Here is a 24,071-nt window from a genome sequence, read left to right on the forward strand (position 1 = left end):
CCCTCAAACCCAGAATCCCCCACAGAAGAACCACAAAAGTGCCCCACTTGTGACAGGATACTTTCCGGGACTGGACCAGACTCTGAATGTGGCTCTCCAGCAGGGATACGACTTCCTCAAATCCTGCCCTGAAATGAGATCCATCCTTCATGAAATCCTCCCCACTCCACCAAGAGTGTCTTTCCGCCGTCCACCTAACCTTCGTAACCTGTTAGTTCATCCCTATGAAATCCCCAAACCACCTTCCCTACCTTCTGGCTCCTATCCTTGTAACCGCCCCTGGTGTAAAACCTGTCCCATGCACCCTCCCACCACCACCTACTCCAGTCCTGTAACCCGGAAGGTGTACACGATCAAAGGCAGAGCCACATGTGAAAGCACCCACGTGATTTACCAACTGACCTGCCTACACTGTGATGCATTCTATGTGGGAATGACCAGCAACAAACTGTCCATTCGCATGAATGGACACAGGCAGACAGTGTTTGTTGGTAATGAGGATCACCCTGTGGCTAAACATGCCTTGGTGCACGGCCAGCACATCTTGGCACAGTGTTACACCGTCCGGGTTATCTGGATACTTCCCACCAACACCAACCTATCCGAACTCCGGAGATGGGAACTTGCTCTTCAATATATCCTCTCTTCCCGTTACCCACCAGGCCTCAATCTCCGCTAATTTCACGTTGCCGCCACTCATACCTCACCTGTCATTCAACATCATCTTTGCCTCTGCACTTCCGACTTCCGACTGACATCTCTGCCCAAACTCTTTGTCTTTAAATATGTCTGCTTGTGTCTGTATATGTGTGGATGGATGTGTGTGTGTGTGTGCGCGAGTGTATACCCGTCCTTTTTCCCCCTAATGTAAGTCTTTCCGCTCCCGGGATTGGAATGACTCCTTACCCTCTCCCTTAAAATCCACTTCCTTTCTTCTTTCCCTCTCCTTCCCTCTTTCCTGATGAGGCAACAGTTTGTTGCGAAAGCTTGAATTTTGCGTGTATGTTTGTGTTTGTTTGTATTTCTATCGACCTGCCAGCACTTTCGTGTGTGTGTGTGTGTGTGTGTGTGTCTATTAACCTAACCTAACCTAACCTAACCAACTTAATGACATCAGGCCTATCCTCAGACCTTTCCATCAGTGATACCTTCTCAATGCAGCTCTTTATGCACAGTCTTTCTTCTCAATAACCATACTGTTCACTTAAGTTACGGCTTGTAAAATGATATAGTCATACAAACAGTGTACAGGGCCAGATTTGCAGTCGGCGACCACAGTTGGAACTAGTGTTTTTTCCAGTAGAAAATGGCTCTGTATTAACTTGTTAGCATGTCTACCTTGTTTCACTGTGATATGATAATTAAAGCCCACAGTGGACTTCCATTCAGTAGCTGCAATTCAATTATAACCACCCAGTATGTGAGTTGAAGGATACGAACAGGCACCAACAGCTGACAAGGGGCTGTGTAAGGGTGCCTCTCCCTGATGTTATTTAATTTGTACACTGAGCAAGCAGTAAAAGAATCCAAGGAGAATTTGGGGAAAGGAACTAAAGTTCAGGAGAGGAAATAAAAATTTGTTTGCTGACGATTATTTAATTCTGTCGGAGACGACAGGGGATTTGGAAGAGCAGTTGAACAGAATAGATAGTGTCTTGAAAAAGAAGTTATAAAAATATGTTAACGAAAATAAAACAAGTTAATGTAATATATCAAGTTAAATCATGTGTTGCTGAGAGAATTTAATTAAAAAATCAGAGACTGGAAGTAGTGGATGAGTTATTCTATTTGGCATCAAAATAACTGATAATGTTGAAGTATAGAAGATAAAAAATGCAGACTGGAAGTAGCAAGAAAAACATTTCTGAAATAGAGAAATTTGTTAATATTGGTAAATGTAAATCATAAAAAGATTTCTGAATATATTTGTCTGGAGTGTAGCCTTGTACAAAAGTGAAGTGTGCACAATAAACAGTTCAGACAAGAAAAGAATAGGAACTTTTGAAATATGATGCTACAGAAGACTGCTGAGGATTAGGTGGTTAGATCAAATAAATAATGATGAGGTACTGGGTCAGATATGGGAAAAAAGATATTTATAGAACAACCTGTGTAAAACAAGGGATCGGTTGGCAGGACCCATCTGAGGCGTCAAGGAAATGTGTTTTCAAAAAAAATTTTGGATTGAGACTAAGACTCAACTGCAGTAAACATATTTAAATGGATGTAGGTTGCAGTTGTTTACAGAGATGAAGAGGCTTGTACAGGATCGAATGGCAAGGAGGGGTGCGTCAAGTGTGTCTTCGGTCTGAAGAACACAACACACAGCAATATATCTTCAAAACCTGATGTGATGGGGAAAAACGGTTTTCAGATTTGAAATTATGACGAGTTATAAAAAATATTTCATTTGAAAAGATAAAGATCATGTTAAACATTAATAGCTGTGTTAAAGTGTTACGTTACAACCATAGGATTAAAGAATAGGGCCTGTGGTTCATGCTTAATCCACAAGCAGGCGTGCCTATCTGTAAAGTGTACCACTGACAAATAACATTGTCTTGTACCATTCCATTGTTGTTTTACAACTGTGAGCTCATACCTGTTCCTTTATTATTGCTTCAGCTGACACAGTGATAAGTGTGCTGTCATACGTCCAAGTGAGCAGCTGTAATATAAAATAAACAGTGAACACAGAGAGAGAGAATTTACGATCCATGCAAGAAAATTACCCAGGTTCCATGCTAGCAGCACAATCCCTTAATGACGCAATCCCTTAATAAGGCAGTTGTATATGAGGTCATTAGCAATTGAATAAGTAGTTGGCTGGGATATGATGCTACTGTGCTGTTTAACGCCTCGAGTGGGTCGTTACTGTGGGGTGACTGTTGTGTGTGGCAACAGTGAGATATAATGAATATTTATTTTATTATTATTTAATGAAATGGTGATTTAGTTCGTATAATGTAAGTTTATTTTATCATTGTTTAATTAAACTAAGATTAAACTTTTGTTTTGCTCATACATTTTTACTTTGTTAACATGAAGACAGCTGGTCTTTACAAGTGTACAAAGTACACCACACGCACACTTTATCAAAACTCAGTTTGCCCACTCATGTTTTAAAAAGTAGCAGGCCCCTTGAGGGGTAATATCTTTCACATATTGAAATCACTTGCACCTTTAGGCTGTCATTACTGCTTTTTCAGGTATTTTTCGGATAATTGTGCACCTCCACCACAGGTGTATGGCTTTTGTTGCTGTAACAACTAACTGTGGAGGAGTATCCCTTGGGGAGTTAAAGCAGACAGGTTTTGCAATGTAAAAGCCAGTGAAGCTTAGTTGTTCTGGTTACACTGTTACACCAAACCTAGAATTATTACTGCAGCCCATCAGAAGTTAACATCCTCATCGGCATAAATAATGTAGAATATATAAAAATGGAAAGCTTCAAATTTGTACGATAGATGTAAGAGAAACTTAGTCAGTGTTGCAACAACACATCTTTTCAGCCCGACTGTTGTTAAGCTTTTACACATTTATTAACGACAGGCTCTCAGAACCATACATCAGCAGAATGAACAAGATTTCATTTTGTGGGATGCAGGAAAGGCTACTATTTGTATACTACGAATATAACAAAATTGCTTAGTAATGTCTTGGTACACCGTTGCTATCAGAATACACTTACAATATGTGATTATTAAAACTTTGTTAATTATTTCATTAACAATAACAAAGCTTGCTTTAAACAGATTGTCTTTAAGAAAGTTAGTTGGAGTTTTATAAATCCTTTAATAGTCTGGTGAGAATCTTTTTTGTAAGTCTTAGTGTAACTTTCATACCCATGGTGCCTTCTTCATGTAAAAAGAAGCAAAGTTACACCTCCACCCTCATTTTATAGTCAACTGAAAGACATCTTAAAACTGGCTGGATGAGCCAGTGCGTGCATTGGAGAAAGCTTAGAGCTTTCCCCTTCACTATGACCATGCTCGTAAAATGCTAAGCATTACCAGAGCAATCATTATGTTTGATTGCTCTGGTTTTTACTGCTGAAAGGAACATGTACCAGGTTGTATTTAGTACTGTCAACCAAAAATTACTGGATGCAGTATCGAAAAGTTAATGTGACACACAATTTTTTCATGCTCATGTTTGAGAATTTCAACCTAGAAAATATCATTATCTTCCTTTTCTTAAAAATCCTAATTGTTACATGACGATAGCAAATTTGTAGCAAGTAAACAGTGGTACCCAACACAAAATGCATATAGAATACTATTTTTCCTAAAACATTATAGTAGACTTTCATGATTTAATAGTACAACATGATTTTATTTTATTTTTTATATAGATAATAGTTGGGCACTGGAAGAGGAAGTGTGTGTAAATAAATACTGTTAGTAACTTCAGAATTCTCTTTCATTGCTTAGCAGTAATCACTACATTTAAGCAAGTTTGTGTGTATTATTTCAGAGAAAGAAGAATGTAGAATAGATCGTGCAGTGAAAGTCTCTAAGAAAGAAGTAAATGCGCTTGTTAAAGAACTGTTCAAAATGGCAGGTTTCCTTTCAAGTAGTGATGATGAAGATGATGATAGCAAAAAAATAACAAACAACCAGGTATTAAATTGTCCTATGCTGTTATATCACTAATGCTGCTGCTTCTGTCTTGACTTGAATTAATTTTTTAAAAGGTGCAGCAACCAGCAAAAGAAAATGAAACTAATTCTGAGCAAGTGTCTTTAACATCTGAGCAGCGGCTACTTCTCGATCAGCAGATGAGGGAACATGTTCAATTCACTACACAGAACTACTTGCAGACTTTCTGTCATCCAAAATACAACGTATATGCAGCAGAATGTAAAGGTTATTTGGTAAGTTGCACATCTTTAGTTGGGTTATCACATTTAAGATTTTGTACATTGGTAACTTTCTGAGCTTTTTTTTCTGTAGGTTAATCTTTCCTATTTATCGGGAAATAATCCAAAATCAGCATTTTACGCTGGAAATCTGAAGGAAGCTTTAGCTTTAATAGAGGATTGGGAAAAGTATTTTTCTTCTGAAAATAGGCGACGAGATTTGACAAGGTAATCATTGATTATTTAGTTCTGTATGATTTAATGAAGAAACCAAATTCATACATAGTGTCTTTGAGAGTGGAAAGATGTATTTTGTGCCTTGGAAGTCAAAGCAAATACAAAACCTTAAATTAAAAATTTATAAAACTCTGACAAAAAACCACACAAAAAAGTAAAAAAAAAGTATTGTCCCTTTAAGTTTAATACAAGTAGTAATACTTTGATCCAGGCATCGTCACGTTGTAGGACTGCTGAGTAATTAAAAAAGGAATTAACAGAAGCTATACTTTCTAGATCAGCATACTTTCACTATTGCCGGGTACAAGCTTCTTGTATTTGGTGTCATCTGTTCCAGTCCTGGGTGTTTCGCGTCCACACCTCAAAATAGCTGGTAAAGTTATAATTACTTATAATATAAAATATAAAAACCAATCCACCTTTAATTAGCCTAATATTGTTAAAGACTAGAGTTCCCTATTTATTTTTATTATATTTTTACATAATTAAGTACAAACTTAGTTTCATTCATTAATGTTTCTTACAAGGCCTATGTCATGCCGTGGTTTGGTGATAGCAACTAACTTGCACTTTATTAAACCACAAGGGCAAGTCGTGCGGCGACATGAATGGGCGGTCATGTGAGGGCGGGCGTCATTTACAGTTGTGTCCGTATTGTGAATTTTTTGGAGTAATGTAATTAAGACTTAGACTCAGTGATAAGATTATTGTTATGTCGATATTTACTTTTGTTGCCTACATACCTTACTTGTATTTAAATGTAGTATTTTACCATTTTTAGATGTATTCTGTTTTTATTTTATTTTCTTGGTGGTCCCCAGATGTGACGATGTTTGAATTAAAATATCAATAATTTTATTAAACTTAGGAGACAATACATATTGCTTTTTTTTTGTCGGGGTCTATTTAAATTTTTAATTTCAGTTTTATTTCATGATTTTTAAACTTTATATTTTACTAGTAGACATGATACGATCGACACACTATCCCCACATTCACACAAATACTTTCTGGGATGAAATACAAAATTGCAACATGAGATCTTGCCTCACCAGCTGTGTTTTCATAAATATTATTACAGTTGCAAGATTTTGGCAATGCAGTATTGCAAGTGCAGTTTTGAGATTCCAACTGAAATTATCATTCAGACTCTCTTCTGTTCTTTGATATTTTGTAAATAAACATGGTTAAATATAGTTCAGTATACGACTTACAGTGGTAGATTTGCAAAGACTGAGAAGCAGTACTTGCGTACTTTAATTTTGTATCAAGTGTCATACTTTATTATTTAAAAATGTTTTATATTTAGAATACTTTGCAATTCTCACTTATAGCTACTATTCGTAATTAAAATGAATTAAACACTATCACCAAATTTTATAATTGTCACTTAAGCTATTTACCTGTTCCTTTCTGTAATTCACGCATTTATTCATTGACTTTGTTTTAGTATACATTTAGCTAATTTGGTAACATAAGCAGTAAGTGGTTGTAGTAATTCTAAATCAGATCAGAAGAAAGTGGGCTGCCTAAACTATTTGGGTGAAATCATTTGACTGAGTACTGAATTGTAGGCTTCAAAAAGATCTATGAAAAAGTCTGCGAGAGCATATGTTTATCTTTCCTGCTTTGCAGGTGCTGAGAAGGGCAACTTCACAAGACAAAAATCGTCTTTATTGCTCAACTGTAAAATGTACACATATGTTTTTGGGATTTATATTTATATCTTTCTGAGTTCTACGCCAATGTACAACTTGCTGTATCTCTTATGTATTAAGTAGCGTATATCAAGAGAGCATGCTGGCGGGAAATGTTTTTTACCTAATTTAACTAATGAAATTTAAATGGCTGATCCAGACTTTCATGGAACATAGCTAAGAACCATCCTGATGAAACCAACTTTCAAACTTTTGTTTGAAAGCTACAATGCCACAGACATATACACATCTTAAACTTATACCACCCCTCTGTGTCGTGGGTTAAAAATAATAATGAAAATGAATGTACAAAATAGATAGATAATAGAGTCTAAAGTGTATTTGAGTCAGTAGTTGACTTCACACTGGCAAGTAATCTGGCAAGGAAAAGGTTGCTCAAAAATTAATATTGATCTTGAGGGGACGTTCTGTGAAGACGTACTTCATTTATTTTCCTTTTCTTACACCATGTCTGAAAAGTGAGGGGCCCTTTATTCAGCCAGAGACCATCTACAGTTGTTTATTGAAGAAATCTGATCACACTAAATGGTAATTTAGGGAGAAACATAAATACGGAATCAATTACAAAATCAATTACAAAATTCACCAAGTCATTTAAAAAGTCACAATTCTGCTGGCTGTTGATGTGTTTCAAGTATGGTACAATATTAAAATCTAGTAGACGTGATGGATTACGATTAAATAATTTTTGTAATCAGCTACTGTCGTAAGGGTATATTTCCTGACATAGTTAAATATGCTGTAGTAACATCCATCAGTAAAACTGGATATAAGCAAACCACCCCTAATAATAGATCTATTTCACTCCTTCTAGTCATTTCCAAAATGTCTGAGAAAGTTACAGACTACTTAATAATTTTTCTCACCAGACGTTGATAACTGCCTGTTTGTTTCAGTTTAAAAAGAAATCTGCACAGAGAAAACCATACAAGACTCACAAATTAAGTCTTGGTAGAAATAAAAAAGAAAAATTATCCTGTTGGAATATTGTGTGTCTCTGTGTAAACCACAAAATTCTACTTTGCAAGATATTGTGAGAGAGCAGAATGTGGCGCTCCTCGGAACTCGCCGACTTCAAATGTGGTCAGGTGATTGGGTGTCACTTGTGTCATACGTCTGTATGCGAGATTTCCACAATCCTAAACATTCCTAGGTCCACCGTCTCCAATGTGATAGTGAAGTGGAAACGTGAAGGGAAACGGACAGCACAAAAGCGTACTGGTCGACCTCGTCTGTTGACTGACAGAGACCGCCGACAGTTGAAGAGGGTCGTAATGTGTAACTGCATCAGGATCCTTTGCAAGTACCGTATTTACTCAAATCTAAGCCGCGCTTTTTTTCTGGTTTTTGTAATCCAAAAAACCGCCTGTGGCTTAGAATCGAGTGCAAAGTAAGCGGAAGTTCTGTAAAATGTTGGTAGGTGCCGCCACAAGTAACTTTTGCCGTCGAATATATGTAGCGCTACACAGGCATGCTTTGCAGGCACAAAGATAAATACTGGCGCCAAAACCTCTGCGACAGTAAATAAATTAAAAAAAGAAAAGAAAAGAAAAGAAAAAGATGGAAGACGAGCTTTTTTCTCCGCCCCGAGTTTCGACCACTGCATTTTCGTACATTATCCAACGAAGTAAATACAAATTCCGTATTGTTCATCTTCGAATGTAGCAGCCTTTCAATGTACTACGAAAATCCGACTGGCAAGACTGTTTGGGATGTTTGTCAATATGGCCAACTCTACGTTCTGAATTTTTTCCTACCTGTGATAAGAGATGGTTGCTAATAGGAACTTTTATGAGTTGTGAATCACATGCAGTATTCTCTTCATCATAAGACTAATACGAATATAAACATTTTGCCATGTATTCTTTTGTGTTTGCTGCTACTTCATTTAAATCCTGTCTGCCTAATAAACTACGAAACTAGAGTGAGACAACAGCAATCGCGGAAGAATATACATATCATGCCATGTTTATATTAGTATTATTCTTACACCGATTAGAGATACAGTCAGAAATGAAGCACGACAACTGACTAGATTTTTAAATCTAAGATGACTAATTTCTGTGCAGAAGGTAATGTACTAAAGAGGCATCTGCAAAGATATTCAAACGGAGAAAAATTTTCGCTAAACTCTCCTTCACAACATGTTCTATCATACGCAGTCTATTATTTGGTTCTTGTTGATCATTATCAAAGAAAGCAGCACTGTAAGTAACAACAAATTGCAGTCTCTTGCCATTGTTTCGCTAATGAGACGATTTTATTTATTTATTTATTTTTATTTATTTATTTATTTTTTTTTTTTTTTTCAATTGGAAGCGGCGGTAGCGCGTACAAAAGCAAGCCATGCCGCAAGCGGCGACAGGCCGTAAACACTCATTATCAGAATGCGACAAACAATGCGTGACACAGTACAATAATGCATTTTCAGCTTTGAGTGACGTAAACACCTATAACAAAGTAACGGCACTTATCAGATCAAAGAAAAATAAGCAATCAATTCAACCCAGACGAAGCACTTGAAAAAGGAAGGGTACCCGTATAAATACAGACAGAGCGCCTGGCGCATTGCAATGGCTATCTGGTAAAGCTTAACTGATAAGCTTACGACTCGAACCTAACTACTGTAGCTGTATCGTCATTCATTCGACCTAAATTGTGTCTCATATTACAATGGACCAACTTTGTTTCGATTTGGAGGTGCGGCCTAAGTCTTCTCTCTCCCCTTGAATTTCGAATCTCAAATTTCAGGTGCGGCTTAGATTCGGGAAAAATTTTTTTCCTTGCTTTCGAGTCTCATTTTTCAGGTGCGGCTTAGATTCGAGTGCGGCTTAGATTCGAGTAAATACGGTACTTTGACAGTTAGGCCAGAGGTGAGAAAACTTGGATTTCATGGTCGAGCAGCTGCTCATTAGCCGCACATCACGCCTGTAAATGTCAAACGGCACCTCACTTGGTGTAAGGAGCATAAACATTGGCGACTGAACAGTGGAAAAACGTTGTGTGGCATGACAAATCATGGTACACAATGTGGCGATCCGATGGCAAGGTGTGGGTATGGCGAATGTCCAGTGAATTCATCTGCCAGCGTTTTTAGTGCCAACAGTAAAATTCGGAGGCGGTGGTGGTGTCATGTTTTTCATGGAGGGAGCTTGCACCCCTTGTTGTTTTGCGTGGCACTATGATGTTTTAAGCACCTTCTTGCTTCCCACTGTTGAAGAGCAATTCGGGGATGGCGATTGCATCTTTCAGCACGATCGAGCACCCATTCATAATGCATGGCCTGCGATGGAGTGGTTACATGACAATAACATCTCTGTAATGGACTGGCCTGCACAGAGTCCTGACCTGAATCCTATAGAACATGTTTGGTATGTTTTGGAACGCCGACTTCATGCCAGGCCTTACTGACTGACGTTGATACCTCTCTTCAGTGCAGCACTCCAAGTAGAATGGGCTGCCATTCTCCAAGAAACCTTCCAGCACCTGATTGAACATATGCCTGTGAGAGTGGAAGCTGTAATAACTAGTAAGTCATTTTCAACCAGGTGTCCAGATACTTTTGATAACATAGTGTATATTCATAACAGAGATCAGAGTATACCTATGACTGTCACAGTATGAAAGTAATCTCTGAATTGAAGAACATAATATGGGGGTTCCACAAGGAGCAGTACTAGGTCTGTTCCTTTTCTTATCCCACATAAATGATTTTCCAATGACTTTAAAGGGCAGTTGAAAATCTATAATGTTTGCTGATAGGATGAGAACACTAATCAAGGGTTTAAACTAAACTACAGAAACAGCAGATACATAACTGAACAGGCCTACAGCTGGTTCACAGCTAACAATTAGGCAGTTTGAAACAAGCAAGCACCTGTTAGCCCCAAAAGTGACATTAGCAGTAATACACTAAATAAAACACGTAGCGTAGATGTTGACCAGTCAACTGCCTGATAAACAACATTGTAAATGTTTCTGCTTTTTGTGTCCATGACATCTTTGTTGAGAGCTAATTAAAAAACATCCAGACTCGTGTTTGCGGCTAATGCTAGTGGCTGAGAGAATATATATATATGTGTGTGTGTGTGTGTGTGTGTGTGTGTGTGTGTGGGTGGGTGGGTGGCGGGGGGCGGGGGGGATATAGTAATTGGCTCATTTAGCATATTTTCACTCCCTGTTGGGTGAATTATCTTCTGGGAGAGTGCACCTGAAATAAAGTAATTATTTAGGAAAAGTGAGCAGTGAGACTAGGATAAATACACATCTTGCAGAAGCCATTTTAAGGATATTGTAATTCGTGTACTCACTTATCAGTACATTTATTCCCTAAAGGTTTTTGTTGCTGATGATAAAAATTGGTCGTAGAAGAAATATGATTTATACATTTATCATACAAACTTTAACTAATACAGTAAAACTTGCTCAAATTGGCACGTGTATAATTTGGAAATCTGCCCAAACCATGCAAGTATTTCAGTCCCGACTCATTCGGTGCTCTTTTATATACTGATTTTTAGTATAAAGCGAAAGTGCCTTACATGGAAACGGAATGCAAATCATAGAACATACATAATAATTCATTGTATAATGTGGATAAGAGCCTATACAGTATTACTGTATTACAGTTCATTAATTATTCACAACTATACATGGACGTTAGTTTTAACACCTCTATTAAGCGGCGCAAAACGAAGAAAGAGGTCCAAAGCCCCATGGCGCTGCTGGTGTAGAACTAAAACCATGTCACTCTGTGCAACAACTAGTAAGTTACGCTCACTGTCGATACGGAAATGGTTCGTTAGTCAGTGCTCTGTTTGTCGGCTTTCTCGTTTTCCTCATTACTGACATACACCGGCACATACAGGAACATTGCTGCGCATCTGCCAATACTCTGCAACAATGTGCACAGTGAAAGAGGCACGTATTGTTCCGTTAGACAGTGTTTTTACTCGGCGAGGTCATTATTTCATGACAGTTTCAGTCGACTAGTAGCACTTTAAGAGATACAGTAACATGATGTCGAACAAATGGTATGTGTTGTTAACACTTAACAAAAAGATTAATGTAATTGAGGCGTGTGGGAACGACAAACTCTCTGTGCATGAAATTATGTTGCATTTCAAATGTGGTAAAACACAAATTTATGGGACTTTAATAAACAAGGATAAGATTCTGGAGGAATGGATGAAAGGGAACAGGCAGATGAAAAGAAAGGTGAAGAAGACCGGAAATGAAGAAATTAACAAAATAGTGTGGGAATGGTTCGTAAGTGCACAGACAAAAAACTTACCTTTATCTGGACCCATGTTGCAGAGTGAGGCTCTGAAAGTTGCTAAAGAGCTTGGAATTACAGAGTTTAAGGCATCCACAGGTTGGATGGACAGTTTCAAAGCGAGGCATGCCATCATATGGAATGAATTGTGTGGGGAAGCTAAAGATGTGCAAGAAAATGTAGCAACACAATGGAAGACAATAGTGTCTAACTTAATTGTGAGTTATGACCCGAAAAACATGTTCAATGGCGATGAAATTGGACTATTTTATCATGCGCTGCCTTCAAAATCACTAGCAATTTGAGGTGAAAAGCACACCGGCGGAAAAATGTTCAGGGAACGACTTACTGTACTGCTGTGTGGAAACATATTAGGTGAAATGGAGAAGCCACTGGTGATTGTAAAGGCAGCAAAACCACATTGTTTCAAAAAAATAGATGTCAGTAAGCTTTCAGTCACATGGCAAAGCAATAAAAAGGTGTGGATGGTGAGTGGTCTTATGGAAGAATGGCTGGGCTCTTTCAATGCTAAAATGTAAAAAGGAAATCGCAAATTTCTCCTTTTCCTAGACAATGAAATGTCTCACCCAAAAGTAACGTTATCAAATGTGGAATTGGTTTGGTTACCTCCAGGTTCAACCAGCCTCAAACAACCAATGGACCAGTGGGTTATTTACATATTCAAGTGTCATTATAGGTGATTACTGATGCGATCTCTTATTCTTAGTGTTGAAGAAGCTGAAAGTGCATTTGCTCTTGCACAGTCAGCTTCTGTCCAGGATGCAATAAATTGGATTGGCTTGGAAGTAGAGGAAATAAAAACCAAAACTGTCACCAAGTGCTTCAACAAAACGGGGTTTGGGGGTCAAGAACAAGACGCTTCTGTGGTCATTGAAGTTCAAGTAAATGCAGCAGCAATTGCTAAATTAATGAAAATGCAAAACATTTCATGTAGTGCAGATGATTACATTCGAAGTGATGACATTATGTCAACTCATTCTACTTTCACTTCAGCAACAGATTTAATTGAAATCTGCAACGCAGATGATGATGAAGAAGAAACAAAGGAAGAAGAAGAGGAGCAAAATGATGTCACTACAAAAATTAATACACCTGAAGAAGCCAATGCATGCATAAATGATGTTATCCACTTTGCAGCACACACAAATTCTCCCAGCAACTGCAAAAAATTGCCTAGAAAAAACAATTTTGAAGAAGAAATTGAAACACGTTTCCCTCATTGATATGTGGCGAAAAAAGTGAAGCGTAAAGCAAATAAATATGGGAATAATATATATGTACATGCAATAATAGAGGAATTTAAAGTTTGATGAAAAATATGGAAATGCCGTGTTATTTATCAATTAGTGTAGTAGTCCAGTGTTCTATTGTCCAGTATACAGTAAATGAATGTCTACTGTACTTGAGTGAAGATTTGTAAATACAGTATATGCATAATTACAAAATTTTTTACTGTACTTTTGTGCCTGATACCTAACAAATTTTACATAGCCCAGTGAGTTTTGTGTAATCTGGAAACTTGTCCAATTTGGAAAATTACTTTAGTCCCAGGGGATTCCATTTTGAGCAAGTTTTACTGTATAATTTTCAAACAATGGGAAGTCTAGGATTGAATAACAACAATACAGTAATATTAATAAAATCTCTGCTTCTTTGTAAAGGGTTCGGGTTAGAGCTAGGTACACTGGTAAAAAGCTATTCAAGAACCTTGGTAACATGAAGCAATAAATCTAGAACCCCATCAATTCAAAAGAAAATTTAAAAAATACCATATTAGCCACTCTTTCTACAAACTCTCCGAATATCCAAATTCAAGAATTAGAAAGTTCTTCTAGCTATATGACAAATAACAGTGTTTGTTGTAAAAATGTCTTCAGCCATTATACCTGGTTGCATGCCTTTCGGACTAATTGGAATTATTCAGAGCAGGCTTTTACAGCCAGCATGTACATCCTCAGTGACTTTAGTTACATATACATTATGCTGATGGTCCAAGTTATGTTTCTACACCTAAAAGTTGGTCTCCTAAAGCTGGAAACAGGCTCTGAGGTTATTAAGACTTAAATTATTTTTGAACTTGAACAAGCTCAGCAAGACGAGCTGTTTTATGCAACAGTTGGGTCAAGCTGTTGTCCAACTGCCACCAAAGATCACAGAGTCAGACCAGCATATATTATGGAGCTTGTAGTGGAGAAGAGTTGGTGTTGTTTGTTTTATTTAGCATTGAGAGCAACGCCTGTTCTAATTCCACTCCTTACTCTTTTCTGTTAAAGTTACTTTTGCATTTTAGTATTTCTGTGGTCCTTCTCTATGTTCTAGCTTAGTAATGATTGGACTTATACAAAACTACAGGATCAGAGAATTAAATTTGGTGGTTCTCTGGTCTCAGTGCATTATCTTCTACTGTCAATTTATTGATGTTGCCCTGACAACAATTGCTCATGTGTTCTTTAAGCTGGGTATTGATGCTTATTTTGGAATTACATTCAAAAGAAATGGCTACTCTGGCAAAGAGAGAAATCGGGCATTACATCCTAAATGATCTAGGACTTCTTGTAAAAAATAACCAGCTAAAAGAAAATTTTTCCTCCAATTTGTAAAAACAGTCACAGATTTCATTAGGAGAGATAAGGTATTGACACAGTGTTGAAACCTGCAGGAAAGGTATGTGAATATTTGAAAACTAGTCCAGTCAGATAGTGCTCAGAAAGGTCAAATGGTGGAAAGTTTTGTGGAAGTGTTTTTCACAGGCTTTCTATAGATTTTCAGTGGTGCTGATTCCAAAGTTTTGAAGTCCCTCTCCCCAAATTTCTGCCTGGAAAGTGGCCTAATATGGGAAAAAAAACATGAAAAATTGGCTTTATTTGGTTTTTTGCTTATAACTCAGAAATGATGCAATCTTTGGCAAAGTTGACTATGTATGAAAATAAAGAAGACAAAATTTTCCACAAAATAGGCCTCAGTGACATTTTTCATCAGATCGACTTTATGATAAGTAGCATGTGTTAAAGTTGGTGCAATTTCAAAGCTAAGGAGGTGAGCCATCTCAGGACCTTACCACACGTGCTTTTACTGTACTTTGTTGAACATCCATTGCCGAATTCCATCCTCTAGTAGTGTCACAATGTTATTGGAGTGGCTGGTAGTTGAGACTTGTCATAGTGGAAGAATAAGATGTGTGTAAGATGGCTTTGACCTCCTCCTCCGCCTCCTCCTCCTCCTCCTCCTCCTCCTCCTCCTGATATGGGGAATGCGCCCCCTTGTGTTGGTCTCCTGCATCACATGTCATTTACAAAATCACACTAGGATGGTTGCTTAGAACACATTTGAGGTTGTTACATTCAGTTTAAATGAATAAAACAAAGAGTTCAGGTTAAAAGTGTGTTGTATTAGATGCTGTACTCAATTATGGGAGAAAAGCATCATCACTCTGGTCCAAGGTGGGCTTGATGAATGTTCTTGAAACAAACAAGAACAGAAAGGATCGAATAGCTGCCCGTTTGGAGGGCAAAACTTTGGTTAAGGTTTATGAACCAAGTCAAATATGGTACACTAATGAAAAATCAATTACTATGGAGCTTAGGAAGGTTTCTGCTGATTGCAGCAAAAAAGAAACACTATCTCCTAAACCAGATTTTTATTTGAAAACGAACTGTTTTTTGTGTGAACTGGCTACACCACTGGTGAACAAAAAAAGCTTCCTGAGAAACAAAACCATGCATTAAGACTCAGTATGTCAGACTGGACCAGCTCATTACATGGTTGCAGCAGATACCCATACCACAACAAATGCATGAAGCTCCTGTATGACAATCCAAAGCAGATAGGGAAAAAAACAACAAGATCCATATACCACTGAAAATGATGATGCTATGCAGTAGAATTTGACTGCCTCGGTGAAAATTATGTGGAGTGTCAATTTTCCCGTCTACAATTAATAGACCAGACCGATGATGATTGACATCCTCATGAGACTGTGGAAGCTCAACTGTTGGAAGAATGGAAGTGATATAGTGATTGCCCCATCTGTGAAGAAACCACCTGTTGTTTGTTTCAAAAACACTGAGTACAAAATTCTTACAGATAGTTGGTATCACTCAAGATGGTTAACTCAAGGGAAAGAGCATTGACATGTGGTTGAAACAGCAGCAGACATCCTTGTCGAAGGTATTTGACTGCATATTTCTGAACACCTCCAGACCAGTTTCTTACAGAGAATGAAGTCCTCATCACTGATACTGTCCAAAATTTTGTTAATCAACTACTGTTGAAGGAAAAGTGAGGAAACTAGAATAAATGGAAAGGAAACTAGAATAAATGGAAGATGGAAAGTATGGCCACAGCACACAACATGGTGGCAGCTGTGAGAGCCAATTCTTTCTTGTTACTATTGCATACAAATGGAGGTAAGCCATATGTCACATTGCTGTTTTATAATTTGTCCTTGCGAAATCTCATTACCTCATTTCTGTAACAAACACCGTATGTTGCTTTCAACTCTAAATATTTACTTATTGTCTGGTGTTGTTGTTGTGGTCTTCAGTCCTGAGACTGGTTTGATGCAGCTCTCCATGCTACTCTATCCTGTGCAAGCTTCTTCATCTCCTAGTACCTACTGCAGCCTACATCCTTCTGAATCTGCTTAGTGTATTCATCTCTTGGTCTCCCTCTACGATTTTTACCCTCCACGCTGCCCTCCAGTACTAAATTGATGATCCCTTGATGCCTCAGAACATGTCCTACCAACCGATCCCCTCTTCTAGTCAAGTTGTACCACAAACTCCTCTTCTCCCCAATCCTATTCAACACCTCCTCATTAGTTATGTGATCTACCCATCTAATCTTCAGCATTCTTCTGTAGCACCACATTTCGAAAGCTTCTATTCTCTTCTTGTCTAAACTATTAATCGTCCATGTTTCACTTCCATACAGGGCTACACTCCATACAAATACTTTCTGAAACGACTTCCTGACACTTAAGTCAATACTCAATGTTAACAAATTTCTCTTCTTCAGAAATGCCTTCCTTGCCATTGCCAGTCTACATTTTATATCCTCTCTACTTCGACCATCATCAGTTATTTTGCTCCCCAAATAGGAAAACTCCTTTACTACTTTAAGTGTCTCATTTCCTAATTTAATTCCCTCAGCATCACCCGACTTAATTCTACTACATTCCATTATCCTCATTTTGCTTTTGTTGATGTTCATCTTATGGAACACGTGGAATTCGACAGTAGGAAAAGGGAGAGAAGGAAACATAGTAGGTGAATATGGATTGGGGCTAAGAAATGAAAGAGGAAGCCGTCTGGTAGAGTTTAGCACAGAGCATAACTTAATCATAGATAACACTTGGTTCAAGAATCATAAAAGAAGGTTGTATAGATGGAAGAATCCTGGAAATACTAAAAGGTATCAGATAGATTATATAATGGTAAGACAGAGATTTAGGAACCAGGTTTTAAATTGTAGGACACTTAAAGTAGTAAAGGAGGTTTGCTATTTGGGGAGCAAAATAATTGATGATGGTCGAAGTAGAGAGGATATAAAATGTAGACTGGCAATGGCAAGGAAAGCGTTTCTGAAGAAGAGAAATTTGTTAATATCGAGTATTGATTTAAGTGTCAGGAAGTCGTTTCTGAAAGTATTTGTATGGAGTGTAGCCATGTATGGAAGTGAAACATGGACAATAAATAGTTTGGACAAGAATAGAATAGAAGCTTTCGAAATGTGGTGCTACAGAAGAATGTTGAAGATTAGGTGGGTAGATCACGTAACTAATGATGATGTATTGAATAGGATTGGGGAGAAGAGAAGTTTGTGGCACAACTTGACTAGAAGAAGGGATCGATTGGTAGGACATGTCCTGAGGCATCAAGGGATCACCAATTTACCATTGGAGGGCAGTGTGGAGGGTAAAAATCGTTGAGGGAGACCAAGAGATGAATACACTAAGCAGATTCAGAAGGATGTAGGTTGCAGTAGGTACTGGGAGATGAAGAAGCTTGCACAGGATAGAGTAGCATGGAGAGCTGCATCAAACCAGTCTCAGGACTGAAGACCACAACAACAACAACATCTTATACCCTCCTTTCAAGACACTGTCCATTCTGTTCAACTGCTCTTCCAAGTCCTTTGCTGTCTCTGACAGAATCACAATGTCATCGGCGAACCTCAAAGTTTTTATTTCTGCTCCATGGATTTTAATACTTACTCTGAACTTTTCTTTTGCTTCCTTTACTGCTTGCTCAATATACAGATTGAATAACATTGGGGATAGGCTACTACCCTGTCTCACTCCCTTCCCAACCACTGCTTCCCTTTCATGTCCCTCGACTCTTATAATTACCATCTGGTTTCTGTACAAATTGTAAATAGCCTTTCGCTCCCTGTATTTTACCCCTGCCACCTTCAGAATTTGAAAGAGAGTATTCCAGTCAACATTGTCAAAAGCTTTCTCTAAGTCTACAAATGCTAGAAACGTAGGTTTGCCTTTCCTTAATTTTTCTTCTAAGATAAGTCGTAGGGTCAGTATTGCCTCACGTGTCCCAACATTTCTACGGAATCAAAACTGATCTTCCCTGAGGTCGGCTTCTACCAGTTTTTCCATTCGTCTGTAAAGAATCCGCGTTAGTATTTTGCAGCTGTGACTTATTAAACTGATAGTTCGGTAATTTTCACATCTGCCAACACCTGCTTTCTCTGGGATTGTAATTATTATATTCTTCTTGAAGTCTGAGGGAATTTCACCTGTCTCATGCATCTTGCTCACCAGATGGTAGAGTTTTGTCAGGACTGACTCTCCCAAGGCTGTCAGTAGTTCTAATGGAATGTTGTCTACTCCCGGGGCCTTGTTTTGACTTAGGTCTTTCAGTGCTCTATCAAACTCTTCACGCAGTATCATATCTTCCATTTCATCTTCATCTACCTCCTCTTCCATTTCCATAATATTGTCCTCAAGAACATCGCCCTGTATAGACCCTCTATATACTCATTCCACCTTTCTGCTTTCCCTTCTTTCCTTAGAACTGGGTTTCCATCTGAGCTCTTGATGTTCATGCAAGTGGTTCTCTTTTCTCCAAAGGTCTCTTTAATTTTCTTGTAGGCAGTGTCTATCTTATCCCTCGTGAGATAATCCTCTACATCGTTACACTTGTCCTCTAGCCATCCCTGCGTAGCCATTTTGCACTTCCTGTCGATTTCATTTTTGAGACGTTTGTATTCCTTTTTGCCTGCTTCACTTACTGCATTTTTGTATTATCTCCTTTCATCAATTGCCTGGTATGAACTGAAATTAATCATCTATTGTCTTACTTTCTTGTAACATACCCATATACAGGGTGTTTCAAAAATGACCGGTATATTTGAAACGGCAATAAAAACTAAACGAGCAGCGATAGAAATACACCGTTTGTTGCAGTATGCTTGGGACAACAGTACATTTTCAGGCGGACAAACTTTCGAAATTACAGTAGTTACAATTTTCAACAACAGATGGCGCTGCAAGTGATGTGAAAGATATAGAAGACAACGCAGTCTGTGGGTGCGCCATTCTGTACGTCGTCTTTCTGCTGTAAGCGTGTGCTGTTCACAACGTGCAAGTGTGCTGTAGACAACATGGTTTATTCCTTAGAACAGAGGATTTTTCTGGTGTTGGAATTCCACCGCCTAGAACACAGTGTTGTTGCAACAAGACGAAGTTTTCAACGGAGGTTTAATGTAACCAAAGGACCGAAAAGCGATACAATAAAGGACCTGTTTGAAAAATTTCAACGGACTGGGAACGTGACGGATGAACGTGCTGGAAAGGTAGGGCGACCGTGTACGGCAACCACAGAGGGCAACGCGCAGCTAGTGCAGCAGGTGATCCAACAGCGGCCTCGGGTTTCCGTTCGCCGTGTTGCAGCTGCGGTCCAAATGACACCAATGTCCACGTATCGTCTCATGCGCCAGAGTTTACACCTCTATCCATACAAAATTCAAACACGGCAACCCCTCTGCGCCGCTACCATTGCTGCACGAGAGACATTCGCTAACGATATAGTGCACAGGATTGATGACAGCGATATGCATGTGGGCAGCATTTGGTTTACTGATGAAGCTTATTTTTACCTGGACGGCTTCGTCAATAAACAGAACTGGCGCATATGGGGAACCGAAAAGCCCCATGTTGCAGTCCCCTCGTCCCTGCATCCTCAAAGAGTACTGGTCTGGGCCGCCATTTCTTCCAAAGGAATCATTGGCCCATTTTTCACATCCGAAACGATTACTGCATCACGCTATCTGGACATTCTTCGTGAATTTGTGGCAGTACAAACTGCCTTAGACGACACTGCGAACACCTCGTGGTTTATGCAAGATGGTGCCCGGCCACATCGCACGGCCGACGTCTTTAATTTCCTGAATGAATATTTCGATGATCGTGTGATTGCTTTGGGCTATCCGAAACATACAGGAGGCGGCGTGGATTGGCCTCCCTATTCGCCAGACACGAACCCCTGTGACTTCTTTCTGTGGGGACACGTGAAAGACCAGGTGTACTGCCAGAATCCAGAAACAATTGAACAGCTGAAGCAGTACATCTCATCTGCATGTGAAGCCATTCCGCCAGACACGTTGTCAAAGGTTTTGGGTAATTTCATTCAGAGACTACGCCATATTATTGCTACGCATGGTGGATATGTGGAAAATATTGTACTATAGAGTTTCCCAGACCGCAGCGCCATCTGTTGTTGAAAATTGTAACTACTGTAATTTCGAAAGTTTGTCTGCCTGAAAATGTACTGTTGTCCCAAGCATATTGCAACAAACGGTGTATTTCTATCGCTGCTCGTTTAGTTTTTATTGCCGTTTCAAATATACCGGTCATTTTTGAAACACCCTGTATATTCTTATTTTGCAGATGAATAAAGTAAAGACGAGATATTATGATAACTGTTACCGAATAAAGCATAATTATTAAGTCATTTACATAAGTTATTTGAACATATTTTAAATGTAGGAGTGATGATGGTATTAATGAATATCATAGCAATTGAGCAATGACGATTTGAATTTTGTTGGTGATACCCGACATTACGCTGAGTTTAACATGTTCTTTATTTTAATAAATAGTCAACCTTGCCAAAATTCCCTCATTTCCGAGTTGTATGTGGAAAACCCAAAGAAGTCCCAATTTTGTATAGTTTTCTTTTTTTTCATTTTTGACATATTTCTGGGCATGGATTTCTCTGGGACTTAGAAAACTGTGATTCTGCTGCCTCAGAAACATATAGAAAGATTGTTAAAAAAACTTCTACAAACCTTTCCAGCAAGAATAACCATTTGACTGTTCTGTAATGCAAAGGACCTATGACCAAAGCCTGCCTCTGCAAGAATTGTGATTATTATTATTATTATTTTTACTACTACTACTACTACTACTACTGTTACTATTATTTTTCACATATGGGTCCAATAGAAGCTCGTGAGGTACAATCTGTCAATGTCATTTTTGATGGTTGGCCTTCCCTTGTGTCCAAATTTGTTTTATCCTTTCAGAATGAAGACTCTTTCTTTCATCAGACCATGGTGTTCCAGTCCATTTTCTAATTTCCCTCTGACTGCTTTTCCAAGCAAATATCTTTTGCTTGACTGTTTTTCTATCTGTAACATTTGCCTGAGTAATACCAGCTACTTTAAGATCCTCCTGAATCACAGCGATCTATTTAACTGGCTCAGTTTTGGCCTTACTTCTGTTTTCGTAGAATTCTACTGTTTGTTTTGTCAACAAAGTGGATGCCATTCTTTTAATGTGCCCATAAAATTTGGAAGTCTGTGTTTTCTCATGTCAGCATGTATATGTGTGTATTCTTCTAGTTCCTTATTACATCTCAACCTATGAGTTTCTCCTTCAGTAACTTTGGAGACTAATATTTTCCTAGTAAACTTTCTTTCTTTCAAATTTCTTCAATGTTCCTCTTTCTATTTAAAATTGAAGTTTCTGCTCCATAAAGACATTCAGGTTTAATTACAGTGCTGTAATGCCTGTGTTTACTGAATTTAGAAAGTTATTTTTTATTATAAATATTTTGTGTTAATCTGAATGCAGTTGCAATTTTTTGACAGCAATCTTTGTTTGCAGCTTTTTCCAGACTGTTTTCTCGTATGATTTCCCGGAAGTATTTAAACTGAGAAACTCTTTTTATTTTTGCGTATTTTGTGTTGGAAAAACTTTGGTGCATGTTTGTTGCACGCCACACATTCTGTTTTTTCGAATGATATTTGAGCCCTACTTTTTCTGCAACTTCTTTAAGAATTTCAGTTTGTTTTTGAGCTGTGCTAATATCCCTAGTTATAATTGCCAGATCATCTGCAAAGATGAGGCAATCTACTCTAATATTACTTCTGCCTAACTTGATTGAGTGATCTATATTTTGACTTGACTTTTGCTCTAGCCATTCCGTAATCACTTTTTCCAAAAAGCAGTTGAACAGTAATGGGGAGAGTCCATCTTCTTGTCCAACTCCAGTCTTTATATCAAATGGTTCAGAAATTTCTCCCATGAATTTAACTTTAGAGCTAGTGTCAGCTAACATTTCCTTAATCAGTGTTAGAGTTTTATTATCTAGCCCTTGCTCCTTTAAAATTTGGAAAAGAAATCATGATCAACTGAGACGTAGACATTTTTAAAATCCACAAACACACATTCAATATTGTTACAGAAATCCTTTGGTGCCTTAGGATTCATTTTAAATTAAGAATTGGTTCCATACAGGATCTATTTGGTCTAAAACCTGCTTGGTATACAACAATTTTATGTTCTAAATGTTCTTGGGCTTGATAAGGAAAACACTGCGAGAGAATTTTGTATGTGACTGGGAGAAGAGAGATTCCTCTGTAATTATTAACATCAGTTCTATCCCCTTTTTTATGCAGTAGATGAATTAGGGCAGTTTCCCAGTCCTCAGCTATTTTCTCAGTTTGCCACATATGTCCTATTAGTTGAGTGATCTCTCTTATGGTGTTATGGCCAGCTGATGTTAGTACTTCTACAATTATACTGTCTTCTCCGGATGCTTTATTATTTTTAAGTCTCTTAATTTCTTTGATTATTTTGATTTTGTCAGGTTCTTTAGAGTTAGGGTTGGTGGTATTAGTTTGCTGTGGTTGGAATTTATTCACTGGTTCTGGACAGTTGAATAGTTTTTCAAAATAATTATCAGGTACCTTTCTATTTTCCTGGTTGTTAAGAGCTAAAGAGCCATTTTTATTTTTGAAGCAAAGACTTTGAGGTTGGTAACCAGTTTTGTTTTGAATGTTTTATAAAAGTTTCTTGTATTGCTCTTTTGGAAGTCTTTTTTGATTTCAAAAAGTTGGACATTTTCATAGTTTCTTTTAGTCCGTCGGATTACTTTAGAGGTTTCTGTTCTTACTGTTAGAAAGGTGGTATACGTATTTTCAATTTTGTTACTATTCCAATTTTTTAATGCCTCATGCCTAGATTTCACAATCCACCTTCCACCAAGAGTGTTTTTGCTTCTTTCGAAGTGGAATTAAATTTTGTTTTAGGCTTTGCCAAGTGTTGGATTGTTTTTTGTCAAGTTCACTTGTTAGAGTTGGTATTATTTTAGTAGTGTCAAATTTGTGGATAACATTTATTGTTTTGAAGAGTTTTTGAGGGTGAAGTCTTTTATTGGCATTAAATAATGGTAAGAATCTGTATTAGCCCCTTTCCTTACTTGGACATTTAAAATTTCTTTGTAGTTAGGGTATGAAATTGCTACATCATCGATTTGAAATTCCCCAGTAAATATATTGGTTGCCCGCTAAGTTTTTTTGTTTAGAAGGGTTCTTTTTATAATGTGTTGACGTGATTTTAAGGTTAAAATTTTTGCGTGTTTCAACAAGTCTTTGACCTTTTGGTTTGTCCATTTATGCACAGGTAATTCACCCACAGTTTTCTTATATTTTACCTAAT

The 24,071-nt window shown here is 37.9% G+C and overlaps 1 protein-coding gene across 2 annotated transcripts in view; it reads left to right on the forward strand.

Annotated features, from left to right (window-relative positions):
* LOC124795441 (GON-4-like protein) overlaps positions 1-24,071 on the forward strand; it is a 180,253-nt gene that overhangs the window by 105,177 nt on the left and 51,005 nt on the right. For both annotated transcript variants that reach the window (XM_047259464.1, XM_047259465.1), the window contains exons 8-10: positions 4,477-4,622; positions 4,697-4,876; positions 4,956-5,089. In XM_047259464.1, coding sequence (XP_047115420.1) covers positions 4,477-4,622; positions 4,697-4,876; positions 4,956-5,089 — 460 coding nt within the window. The remainder of the gene's footprint in view (positions 1-4,476; positions 4,623-4,696; positions 4,877-4,955; positions 5,090-24,071) is intronic.

This window comes from Schistocerca piceifrons, chromosome 4, assembly GCF_021461385.2.
Source record: "Schistocerca piceifrons isolate TAMUIC-IGC-003096 chromosome 4, iqSchPice1.1, whole genome shotgun sequence".
Classification (NCBI taxonomy): domain Eukaryota; kingdom Metazoa; phylum Arthropoda; class Insecta; order Orthoptera; family Acrididae; genus Schistocerca; species Schistocerca piceifrons.